This window comes from Zonotrichia albicollis, chromosome 39 (genome assembly GCF_047830755.1).
Source record: "Zonotrichia albicollis isolate bZonAlb1 chromosome 39, bZonAlb1.hap1, whole genome shotgun sequence".
NCBI lineage: Eukaryota > Metazoa > Chordata > Aves > Passeriformes > Passerellidae > Zonotrichia > Zonotrichia albicollis.
The window spans coordinates 542465-555382 of NC_133857.1; the positions used below are offsets into that span (position 1 = coordinate 542465).

The 12918-nt window shown below is 61.7% G+C and overlaps 1 protein-coding gene across 1 annotated transcript in view; it reads left to right on the forward strand.

Moving 5' to 3' along the window:
* LOC106630639 (ryanodine receptor 1) overlaps positions 1-12918 on the forward strand; it is a 143921-nt gene that overhangs the window by 123592 nt on the left and 7411 nt on the right. Inside the window, 7 exon segments of the mRNA XM_074531811.1 lie at positions 631-1940; positions 2726-2796; positions 3748-3913; positions 4415-4501; positions 6223-6456; positions 8169-8299; positions 9960-10002. Of these exon segments, the coding sequence (XP_074387912.1) occupies positions 631-1940; positions 2726-2796; positions 3748-3913; positions 4415-4501; positions 6223-6456; positions 8169-8299; positions 9960-10002 (2042 nt within the window).

Sequence of the window (12918 nt, forward strand, 5' to 3'; positions counted from 1 at the left end):
GATGTCCCCTGACCACCCAGATGTCCATTGACCACCCAGATGTCCCTTGACCATCCAAGATGTCCCCTGACCACCCAGATGTCCATTGACCACCCAGATGTCCCTTCACCACCCAGATGTCCCTTGACCACCCAGATGTCCCCACATCCTCCAGGGTGTCCCCACCTCTCCGGGTGCCACCCTCGGGGCTGTGACACCTCCGTGTCCCCTCAGGGAACGTGGTGATGTCCCCTGACCACCCAGATGTCCATTGACCACCCAGATGTCCCTTCACCACCCAGATGTCCCTTGACCATCCAAGATGTCCCCTGACCACCCAGATGTCCATTGACCACCCAGATGTCCCTTCACCACCCAGATGTCCCCTGACCATCCAAGATGTCCCCTGACCACCCAGTCTGTCCCTTCACCACCCAGATGTCCCTTGACCATCCAAGATGTCCCCTGACCACCCAGATGTCCATTGACCACCCAGATGTCCATTGACCACCCAGATGTCCCTTCACCACCCAGATGTCCCCTGACCATCCAAGATGTCCCCTGACCACCCAGATGTCCCCACACCCTCCAGGGTGTCCCCACCTCTCCGGGTGCCACCCTTAGGGCTGTGACACCTCCGTGTCCCCTCAGGGAACGTGGTGAACGGCACCATCGCCCGGCAGATGGTGGACATGCTGGTGGAGTCCTCCAGCAACGTCACCATGATCCTCAAGTTCTTCGACATGTTCCTGAAGCTGCGCGACATCGTCTCGTCCGACGCCTTCCGCCACTTTGTCACCGACCCGCGCGGGCTCATCTCCAAGAAGGACTTCCAGAAGGCCATGGACAGCCAGAAGCAGTACGAGCCCGACGAGATCCAGTTCCTGCTCTCGTGCTCCGAGGCCGACGAGAACGAGATGATCGACGTCGAGAGCTTCGCCCAGCGCTTCCAGGAGCCGGCGCGCGACATCGGCTTCAACGTGGCCGTGCTGCTGACCAACCTGTCAGAGCACGTGCCGCACGACCAGCGCCTCAAGACCTTCCTGGAGCAGGCCGAGAGCATCCTGGACTATTTCCGCCCTTTCCTGGGGCGCATCGAGATCATGGGGGCGGCGCGGCGCATCGAGCGCATCTACTTCGAGATCAGCGGCGCCAACAAGGCGCAGTGGGAGATGCCGCAGGTCAAGGAGTCCAAGCGGCAGTTCATCTTCGACGTGGTCAACGAGGGCGGCGAGGCCGAGAAGATGGAGCTCTTCGTCAACTTCTGCGAGGACACCATCTTCGAGATGCAGATCGCCTCGCGCATCTCCGAGGAGGAGGCGCCGCGCGACGAGGAGGAGGAGGAGGACGAGGACAGGGAGGAAGAGGAGCCCGGCGAGGCGCCGGCGGCGGCGCTGCTGCCGGGTTTGGGGGCGCTCCGGCGGATTTTGGGCTCGCCCCAAACGTGGCGCCGCAAGATCCGGAGGCTGCGCAAGAAGTCGGGGCGGGAGCTGGCGTGGGAGGCCGGCGTGGGCGTGGGCAGGGCGGCCGTGGGGGGGGTCCTGGGCGGCCTGGGGGTGCTGGGGGCCGTGGGGCGCCTGGCCTGGAGCTCCCTCTTTGGCGGGGGGCTGGTGGAGGGGGCGCAGCGCCTGGGCGTCATCGAGGTGCTGGGCTCCATGCCCGACCCCACGCAGGACGCGGTGGGCGGAGGGGAGGCCGCGCCCCCCGAGCCCGAGCAGCCCCCCGAGGCGCAGCTGGAGGCGGCGCCCGCCGAGGAGGACGAGGAGGAGGAGGAGGAAGAGGAGAGGAGGAGGAGGGAGGCGAAGGCGGTGGCGGCGCCGGCGGGGCCGGGGGCGCGCAAGGAGCCCCATTTCAGGCTGGCGGCTCCCGACGCGCCCGGGGGGCTCGGGGATATCGGGGAGCCCCCCGGCGCTGAGCCCCCCACGCCCGAGGGGACCCCCATCCTGCGCAGGAAGATTGGGGTAAGGGGGCACAGGGGGTCTGGGGGGGTCCTGTGGTGGTTTGGGGGTCCCTAGGGGGGATTTTGGGGGTCCCTGGGAGGGATTTTGGGGCTCCTAGGGGAAATTTTGGGGGTCCCCAGGGGGGATTTTGGGGGTCCCCAGGGGGGATTTTGGGGGTTCTTGTGCTGCTTTGGGGGTCTCTGGGGAGAGATTTTGGGGGTCCCTATGGTGGTTCCTGCTGGGGGGATTTTGGTGGTCCCTGGGAGGGATTTTGGGGGTCCTGTGGCCCTTTGGGGGTCCCTAGGGGGGATTTTGGGGGTTCCTGTGATGCTTTGGGTGTCCCTGGGGGGGATTTTGGGGGTTCCTGAGGGGATTTTGGGGGTCCCTTTGGTGATTTGAGGGTTCCTGAGGGGGATTTTGGGGGTTCCTGTGATGCTTTGGGGGTTCCCAGGGGGGATTTTGGGGGTCCCTGAGGGGATTTTGGGGTTTCTGTGGCGCTTTGGGGGTCCTGAGGGGGGTTTTGGGGGTTCCTGTGGTGCTTTGGGGGGTCTCTGGGGAGATTTTGGGGGGTCCTGGGGGGATTTTGGGGGGTCCCTAGGGGGATTTTGGGGATTCCTGTGGTGCTTTGGGGGTCCTGAGGGGGATTTTGGGGGTTCCTGTGGTGCTTTGGGGGTCCTGAGGGGGATTTTGGGAGGTCCTGGGGGGATTTTGGGGGGTCCTGTGGGGGTTTGGGGGTCCCTGGGGGGATTTTGGGGGGTCCCAGGGGGGCGATGTCCCCCCCATCCCCCCCCCTTTGCTCCCCCCAGGAGATGGCGGAGCAGGTGGGGGAGGGGCAGAAGGAGGAGGAGCCCCCCCCGGCCGAGACCGAGAAAGCCGAGTAAGGATGGGGGGGGGGGGGGAATTTGGGGAGGGGTCCCTGAGCCCCCCCACCCACCAACAGGGGAAGAAAAGGGGAATTTGGGGAGGGGTCCCTGAGCCCCCTGACCCACAGCCAGGGGGGAATTTGGGGAGGGGTCCCTGAGCCCCCCCACCCACCAATAGGGGAAGAAAAGGGGAATTTGGGGAGGGGTCCCTGAGCCCCCCCACCCATTTGAGGAGGGGTCCCTGAGCCCCCTCACCCACAGCCAGGGTGGAATTTGGGGAGGGGTCCCTGAACCCCCCAAACCAGGGGCGAAATGGGGAATTTGGGGAGGGGTCCCTGAGTCCCCCCACCCACAGCCGGGGGGAATTTGGGGAGGGGTCTCCACCCACAGCCAGGGGGAGGGAAAGGGGAATTTGGGGAGGGGTCCCTGAGTCCCCCCACCCACAGCCGGGGGAATTTGGGGAGGGGTCCCCAATCACAGCCAGGGGGAAAAGGGGGGAATTTGGGGAGGGGTCTCCACCCACAACCGGGGAAATTTGGGCAATTTGGGGAGAGGTCTCTGAGCCTCCACAGCCAGGAGGAAAAAGGGAATTTGGGGAATTTGGGGAGGGGTCTCCAGCCACAACCGGGGAAATTTGGGCAATTTGGGGAGAGGTCTCTGAGCCTCCACAGCCAGGAGGAAAAAGGGAATTTGGGGAATTTGGGGAGGGGTCTCCAGCCACAACTGGGGGAAAAGGGGAATTTGAGGAGGGGTCCCTGAGCCCCTCCACCCACAGCCGGGTAAAAGGGAATTTGGGGAGGGGTCTCCAGCCACAACCGGGGGAAAAGGGGAATTTGAGGAGGGGTCCCTGAGCCCCTCCACCCACAGCCGGGGAAAAAGGGAATTTGGGGAGGGGTCTCCACCCACAACCAGGAGGAAAAGGGGAATTTGGGGAGGGGTCTCCAGCCACGGCCGCTGTCCCCCAGCACAGAGAACGGCGAGAAGGGCGGGGAAGGCCCCGAGGAGGGGCCGGAGCCCCGAGCCCCCTCCCCAAAAAGGCTGAAATCGGTGCCCGGGGGGCGGCGTGAGACCCCCAGCGAGGGCGGCTTTGACTTCTGGGGGGAGCTGGAGGTGCAGAGGGTGAAATTCCTGGTAAGGGGCAAGGGCGGGGGTCTCGGGGGGGTTTGGGGTCTCTGGGTGGGGGTTTGGGGGTCTCTGGTTGGAATTTTGGGGGTTTGGGGGTCTCTGGGGGGGTTTGGAGGGATTTGGGGGTCTTAAGGTGTGGGTTTGGGGGTCTTAGGGTGGGGGTTTTGGGGTCTCTGGGGGGGATTTGGGGGTCTCTGGGTGGGGATTTGGGGGTCTCTGGGGGGGTTTGGCAGGGTGCAGAGGGTCAAGTTCCTGGTAAGGGGGGAGTTGGGGGTCTCTGGGGGGGAGTTTGGGGGTCTCTGGTTGGAATTTTGGGGGTTTGGGGGTCTCTGGGGGGGTTTGGGGGTCTCTGGGGGGGATTTGGGGGGTTTGGGGGTCTCTGGGTGGGAATTTGGGGGGTATAGAGGGTTAATGGGAGGGTCAGGGGTCTCTGGGTGGGGTTGGGGGTCTCTGGGTGGGGTCGGGGGTCTCTGGGGGTCCCTGTGTTGATCATCTCCCCCTCCCCAGAATTACCTGTCGAGGAATTTCTACAACCTGCGCTTCCTGGCGCTGTTCCTGGCCTTCGCCATCAACTTCATCCTCCTCTTCTACAAGGTGGGGGCATTTGGGGAGGGGGTTTAGGGGGTGCTGGACCTGTGGGAGGAATTTGGGGAGGGGGTTTAGGGGGTCCTGAGGTTGGGAGGGGGGATTTGGGGAGAGGGTTTATGGTTCCTGGCGCTGTTCCTGGCCTTCGCCATCAACTTCATCCTCCTCTTCTACAAGGTGGGGGGATTTGGGGGAGTTCAGGGGGTCCTGCGGCTGGGGGTGAGAGTTGGGGAGGGGGTTTAGGGGGTCCTGGACCTGGAGGAGGGATTTGGGGAGGGGGTTTAGGGGGTCCTGGGTCCCCCCAGAGCTGCTGGGATGAGCTGGGGACACCCCAGAGCCCGGGAGTGCCTCGGAGGTTGGGCTGGGGGTGAACAGAGTGGGGGATTTGGGGACACTTTGGGTGCCCCCAGACCCCGGTACCCCATTTTGGGGCGTCCCCAGACCCCCGTGTCCTCACAGAGGGGGTTTAGGGACACTTTGGGGGCCTGGTACCCCATTTTGGGGGGTCCCCAAATCCTTTTGTCCCCACAGAGGGGGTTTGGGGGCTTGGTACCCCATCTTGGGGACCCCCATGTCCCCATGGAAGGGGGGTTGGGCTCCCTGTGTCCCCATTGGGGGTGTCCCTCCCCTGTCCCCTGTCTCTGTCCCCATTGGGTGTCCCTGACCTGTCCCTGTCCCCATTGGGGGTGTCCCTCACTGTCCCTGTCCCCATTGGGGGTGTCCCTCCCCTGTCCCTGTCTCTGTCCCCATTGGGTGTCCCTGTCCCTGTCCCCATCCCCCTGGGTGTCCCTCACTGTCCCTGTCCCCATTGGGGGTGTCCCTCACCTGTCCCCTTGTCCCTGTCCCCATTGGGGGTGTCCCTCTCTCTCCCTCTCTGTCCCTCACTGTCCCCTGTCTCTGTCCCCATTGGGTGTCTCTCACCTGTCCCCTTGTCCCTCACCTGTCCCTCACTGTCCCCATCCCTGTCCCTGTCCCCATCCCCCTGGGTGTCCCTCACTGTCCCTGTCCCCATTGGGGGTGTCCCTGACCTGTCCCCTTGTCCCTGTCCCCATTGGGTGTCCCTGACCTGTCCCTGTCCCCATTGGGTGTCCCTCACTGTCCCTGTCCCCATTGGGGGTGTCCCTCACTGTCCCTCACTGTCCCTCATTGTCCCCATCCCTGTCCCTGTCCCTGTCCCCATTGGGTGTCCCTCACCTGGCCCTGTCCCTGCAGGTGTCCGAGCACCCCCCGGGGGTTCTGCCATTGGGGGTGTCCTTTGCCTGTCCCCTGTCTCCATTGGGTGTCCCTCACTGTCCCTGTCCCCATTGGGTGTCCCTCCCTGTCCCCATTGGGGGTGTCCTTCGCTTGTCCCCTGTCTGTGTCCCCTTTGGGTGTCCCTCACCTGTCCCTCACTGTCCCTCACTGTCCCCATCCCTGTCCCTGTCCCTGTCCCCATTGGGTGTCCCTCACTGTCCCTGTCCCCATTGGGGGTGTCCCTCCCCTGTCCCCTGTCTCTGTCCCCATTGGGTGTCTCTCACCTGTCCCTGTCCCCCTGGGTGTCCCTCACTGTCCCTGTCCCCATTGGGGGTGTCCCTCACCTGTCCCTCACTGTCCCTCACTGTCCCCATTCCTGTCCCTGTCACTGTCCCCATTGGGTGTCCCTCACTGTCCCTGTCCCCATTGGGGGTGTCCCTCCCCTGTCCCCTGTCTCTGTCCCCATTGGGTGTCCCTCACTGTCCCTGTCCCCGCAGGTGTCCGAGCACCCCCCGGGCGCCCCGGAGGAGCCCGAGGGTTCCGGGGTGGCCCCCGAGGAGGACGGGGGGGTCCCTGGGGGTGCGGAGCCCCCCGGGGGGGTCCCCGAGGAGCCCGAGGTTTATTATTTCCTGGAGGAGAGCACGGGCTACATGGGGCCGGCGCTGCGGGGGCTGGCGCTGGCGCACACGCTGGTGGCCTTCCTGTGCATCATCGGCTACAACTGCCTCAAGGTGACCCCAGATCGGTGTCCCCAAACCCCCCTGTGTGTCCCCAAATCCCTCTGTGTGTCCCCAAATCCCCCTGTGTGTCCCCAAATCCCTGTGTGTGTCCCCAACCCTGCGGGGGCTGGCGCTGGCGCACACGCTGGTGGCCTTCCTGTGCATCATCGGCTACAACTGCCTCAAGGTGACCCCCCGAGTGTCCCCAAACCCCCCTGTGTGTCCCCAAATCCCCTGGGGGTGTCCCCAAATCCCTCTGTGTGTCCCCAAATCCCCAAACCCCTGTGTGTCACCCCAACCCTGCGGGGACTGGCACTGGCGCACACGCTGGTGGCCTTCCTGTGCATCATCGGCTACAACTGCCTCAAGGTGACCCCACATCGGTGTCCCCAAATCCCTGGGGGTGTCCCCAAACCCCTCTGTGTGTCCCCAAATCCCCACACCCCTGTGTGTCACCCCAACCCTGCGGGGGCTGGCACTGGCGCACACGCTGGTGGCCTTCCTGTGCATCATCGGCTACAACTGCCTCAAGGTGACCCCCCGAGTGTCCCCAAACCCCTGTGTGTGTCCCCAAACCCCTCTGTGTGTCCCCAAATCCCTGGGTGTGTCCCCAAATCCCTCTGTGTGTGTCCCCAAACCCCCCTGTGTGTCCCCAAATCCCCCTGTGTGTCCCCAAACCCCCCTGTGTGTCCTCAAACCCCTCTGTGTGTCCCCAAATCCCTGGGTGTGTCCCCAAATCCCTCTGTGTGTGTCCCCAAACCCCCCTGTGTGTCCCCAAATCCCCCTGTGTGTCCCCAAACCCCCCTGTGTGTCCCCAAATCCCTCTGTGTGTCCCCAACCCTGCGGGGCTGGCACTGGCGCACACGCTGGTGGCCTTCCTGTGCATCATCGGCTACAACTGCCTCAAGGTGACCCCCGAGTGTCCCCAAATCCCTGTGTATGTCCCCAAACCCCCCTGTGTGTCCCCAAATCCCTCTGTGTGTCCCCAAACCCCTGTGTGTGTGTCCCCAACCCTGCGGGGCTGGCACTGGCGCACACGCTGGTGGCATTCCTGTGCATCATCGGCTACAACTGCCTCAAGGTGACCCCCGGGACCCCCAGTGTGTCCCCAAATCCCTCTGTGTGTCCCCAAATCCCCACACCCCTGTGTGTGTCACCCCAACCCTGCGGGGCTGGCACTGGCGCACACGCTGGTGGCCTTCCTGTGCATCATCGGCTACAACTGCCTCAAGGTGACCCCAAATTGGTGTCCCCAAATCCCTGGGTGTGTGTCTCCAAATTCCTGTGTGTGTCCCCAAATCCCTGTGTGTGTCCCCAAACCTCTGTCTGTGTCCCCAAAGCTCTGTGTGTCCCCAAATCCCCAAACCCCTGTGTCCCCCCAAATCCCTGTGTCTGTCCCCAAAGCTCTGTGTGTCCCCAGTGTCCCCAGATCCCCCTGGTGATCTTCACGAGGGAGAAGGAGGTGGCGGCGCCTTGAGTTCTGGGGGCTCTGCTGTGACACCCCCGTGTCCCTGCTGTCCCCAATGTCCCCTGTGACCCCCACAATGTCCCCAGTGATGTCCCCATTGTCCCCTGTGATGTCCCCAGATCCCCCTGGTGATCTTCAAGAGGGAGAAGGAGGTGGCGGCGCCTCGAGTTCTGGGGGCTCTGCTGTGACACCCCCGTGTCCCTGCTGTCCCCTGTGACCCCCACAATGTCCCCAATGTCCCCTGTGATGTCCCCAGATCCCCCTGGTGATCTTTAAGCGCGAGAAGGAGGTGGCGCGGCGCCTCGAGTTCTCGGGGCTCTACATCACCGAGCAGCCCGACGACGACGACGTCAAGGGACAGTGGGACCGCCTGGTGCTCAACGCCCAGTACGGGACTGGGAGCACTGGGAGGGACTGGGAGGGACTGGGGGGCACTGGGGGGGACTGGGATGGACTGGGAGGGACTGGGAGGCACTGGGAGGGCATTGGGGAGCACTGGGAGGGACTGGGAGAGCATTGGGGGGCACTGGGAGGGACTGGGAGGCACTGGGAGGCACTGGGAGGGCATTGGGGGGCACTGGGAGGGACTGGGAGGGCATTGGGAGAGCACTGGGAGGGCACTGGGAGCACTGGGAGGCACTGGGAGGGCACTGGGAGAGCACTGGGAGGGCACTGGGAGCACTGGGAGGCACTGGAGGGCACTGGGAGCACTGGGAGGCACTGAGAGGGCATTGGGGGGCACTGGGAGGGACTGGGGGGGACTGGGAGAGCACTGGGAGGGCACTGGGAGCACTGGGAGGCACTGGGAGAGCATTGGGGGGCACTGGGAGGGACTGGGGGGGACTGGGAGAGCACTGGGAGGGCACTGGGGGCACTGGGAGAAATGGGAGGGCACTGGGAGCACTGGGAGGGACTGGGAGGGCATTGGGAGAAATGGGAGGGCACTGGGGGCACTGGGAGGGCAGTGGAAGGGAACTGGGGGGCACTGGGAGGGCACTGGGGGGCACTGGAAGGGTACTGGTGGACACTGGGATGCACTGAGAGGGCACTGGGGGGCACTGGTTGGGGACTGGGAGGGACTGGGAAGAACTGGGGGGCACCGGGGGGGACTGGGAGGCACTGGGGGAGGATTAGGGATATTGAGAGGGGACTGGGGGGGCACTGGGAGGGCATTGGGAGAACTGGGAGAGCACTGGGAGGGCACTGGGGGGCACTGGGAGGGCACTGGGGGCACTGGTTGGGGACTGGGAGGGCACTGGGGGCACTGGGAGGGCACTGGGAAGAACTGGGGGGGACTGGGGGCACTGGGGGGTTATTGGGAGAACTGGGAGGGCATTGGGGGGCATTGGGAGGGCACTGGGGGGGCACTGGGAGGCACTGGGGGGGACTGGGAGGGACTGGGATGGACTGGGAGGGACTGGGAGGGACTGGGATGGACTGGGAGGGCAGTAAGAGGGACTGGGAGGGCATTGGGAGAAATGGGAGGGCACTGGGAGGGACTGGGAGGCACTGGGAAGAACTGGGGGGGACTGGGAGGGCACTGGGGGAGGATTAGGGATATTGAGAGGGGACTGGGGGGGCACTGGGAGGGCATTGGGAGAACTGGGAGAGCACTGGGAGGGACTGGGAGGGCACTGGGGGGCACTGGGAGGGCACTGGGAAGAACTGGGGGGCACTGGGGGGGACTGGGGGGTTATGGGGAGAACTGGGAGGGCTTTGGGGGGCACTGGGGGACACTGGGGGGGACTGGGGGCACTGGGGGGTTATTGGGAGAACTGGGAGGGCTTTGGGGGGCACTGGGGGGGACTGGGAGGGACTGGGGGGGCACTGGGAGGGACTGGGGGGCACTGGGAGGGACTGGGGGATACTGGAAGGGTACTGGTGGACACTGGTGGACACTGGAAGGCACTGGGGGGGTTCCAGGGGGGCTGGAAGGGACGTCCGGGGGGTTTTGGGGGTCTCTGGGGGTCCGGTGGGACCATTTGGGGTCCCCCCACTGTGTGTCACCCCCTCTGACCCCCCCTTTTTCTCCCCTGGACCCCCCCAGATCCTTCCCCAGCAATTACTGGGACAAGTTCATCAAGAGGAAGGTGAGGAGGGGTCCTGGGACCCCCTACCCACATTCCAGAGGTGCCCCCCAACACTTGGAGGGGTTTAACCTCAATTTTGGGGTTTCTCAGTGAATTTTGGGGTCTCCCAGTCAATTTTGGGGTCTCCCTGTGAACTTTGGGGTCCCCCCAGGTGATGGAGAGGTACTGGGACATTCCAGAGGCGTCCCCAACATTTTGAGGGTTTTAACTCAATTTTGGGGTTTCTCAGTAAATTTTGAGGTCCCCCTGTGAATTTTGGGCTCTCCCAGTAAATTTTGGGCTCTCTCAGTGAATTTTGGGTTCTCCCAGTCAATTTTGGGGTCTCCATGTGAACTTTGGGGTGTCTCCAGGTGATGGAGAAGTACGGGGACATTCCAGAGGTGTCCCCCCAACACTTTGAGGGGTTTTAACTCAATTTTGGGGTCTCCCTGTGAACTTTGGGGTGTCCCCAGGTGATGGAGAAGTACGGGGACATTCCAGGGGTGTCTCCTGACACTTTGAGGGGTTTTTACCTCAATTTTGGGGACCTCAAATGACTTTTGGGGTGTCCCCAGGTGATGGAGAGGTACGGGGACATTCCAGAGGTGTCCCCTCAAAATTTTGAGGGGTTTTTAACTCAATTTTGGGGACCCCAAATGACTTTTGGGGGGTCCCCAGGTGATGGAGAAGTACGGGGACATTCCAGAGGTGTCCCCCAAAATTTGGACAGGTTTTACCTCAATTTTAGGGTGTCCCAGTCAATTTTGGGGTCTCCATGTGAACTTTGGGGTCCCCCAGGTGATGGAGAGGTACGGGGACATTCCAGAGGTGTCCCCCTAACATTTTGAGGGGTTTTAACTCAATTTTGGGGTCCCCAGGTGATGGAGAAGTACAGGGACATTCCAGACACTTTGAGGGGTTTTTACCTCAATTTTGGGGACCCCAAATGACTTTTGGGGTGTCCCCAGGTGATGGAGAGGTACGGGGACATTCCAGAGGTGTCTCCCAACATTTTGAGGGTTTTTAATTCAATTTTGGGGTCCCCAAATGACTTTTGGGGTCCCCAGGTGATGGAGAAGTACGGGGACATTCCAGGGGTGTCCCCCAAAATTTGGACGGGTTTTACCTCAATTTTGGGGTCTCCCTGTGAACTTTGGGGTCCCCCCAGGTGATGGAGAAGTACGGGGACACTCCCAACGCTTTGAGGGGTTTTACCTCAATTTTGGGGGTCCCCAAATGACTTTTGGGGTGTCCCCAGGTGATGGAGAAGTACAGGGACATTCCAGACACTTTGAGGGGTTTGAACTCAATTTTGGGGGTCCCCAAATGACTTTTGGGGTGTCTCCAGGTGATGGAGAAGTACGGGGACATTCCAGGGGTGTCCCCCAACATTTTGAGGGGTTTTAACTCAATTTTGGGGTCCCCCAGGTGATGGAGAAGTACGGGGACATTCCAGGAGTGTCCCCCAAAATTTGGACAGGTTTTACCTCAATTTTGGGGTCTCCCAGTCAATTTTGGGGTCTCCCAGTGACTTTTGGGGTCTCCCCAGGTGATGGAGAAGTACGGGGACATTCCAGGGGTGTCCCCCCAACATTTTGAGGGGTTTTAACTCAATTTTGGGGTCCCCAGGTGATGGAGAAGTACGGGGACATTCCAGGGGTGTCCCCCAACATCTGGAGGGTTTTTACCTCAATTTTGGGGTCTCCCTGTGAACTTTGGTGTCCCCCCAGGTGATGGAGAAGTACGGGGACATTCCAGGGGTGTCCCCCCAACATCTGGAGGGTTTTTATCCTCAATTTTGGGGTCTCCCTGTGAGCTTTGGAGTCCCCCAGGTGATGGAGAAGTACAGGGACATTTCAGAGATGTCCCCCCAACACTTTGAGGGGTTTTAACTCAATGTTGGGGTCCCCAAATGACTTTTGGGGTGTCCCCAGGTGATGGAGAAGTACAGGGACATTCCAGACACTTTAAGGGGTTTTAACTCAATTTTGGGGACCCCAAATGACTTTTGGGGTGTCCCCAGGTGATGGAGAAGTACGGGGACATTCCAGGGGTGTCCCCCAACATTTTGAGGGGTTTTAACTCAATTTTGGGGTCCCCCCAGGTGATGGAGAAGTACGGGGACATTCCAGAGGTGTCCCCCCAACACTTTGAGGGGTTTTAACTCAATTTTGGGGTCCCCCCAGGTGATGGAGAAGTACGGGGACATTCCAGGGGTGTCCCCCAACATCTGGAGGGTTTTTACCTCAATTTTGGGTGTCCCTGTGAACTTTGGGGTCCCCCCAGGTGATGGAGAAATATGGGGACATTCCAGGGGTGTCCCCTCAACACTTTGAGGGGTTTTACCTGAATTTTGGGGTCCCCAAATGACTTTTGGGGTGTCCCCAGGTGATGGAGAAGTACGGGGACATTCCAGGGGTGTCCCCCCAACACTTTGACGGGTTTTAACTCAATTTTGGGGTCTCCCTGTGAACTTTGGAGTCCCCCAGGTGATGGAGAAGTAGGGGGACATTTCAGAGGTGTCCCCTCAACATTTTGAGGGGTTTTAACTCAATTTTGGGGTCCCCAGTTGATGGAGAAGTACGGGGACATTTCAGAGGCGTCCCCCAACATCTGGAGGGTTTTTACCTCAATTTTGGGGTGTCCCTGTGAACTTTGGGGTCCCCAGCTGATGGAGAAGTACGGGGACATTTCAGAGGTGTCCCCTCAACATTTTGAGGGGTTTTAACTCAATTTTGGGGTCCCCAGTTGATGGAGAAGTACAGGGACATTCCAGACACTTTGAGGGGTTTTAACTCAATTCTGGGGACCCCAAATGACTTTTGGGGTGTCCCCAGGTGATGGAGAAGTACGGGGACATTTCAGAGGTGTCCCCCAAAATTTGGACAGGTTTTAACTCAATTTTGGGGTCTCCCAGTGACTTTTGGGGTGTCCCCA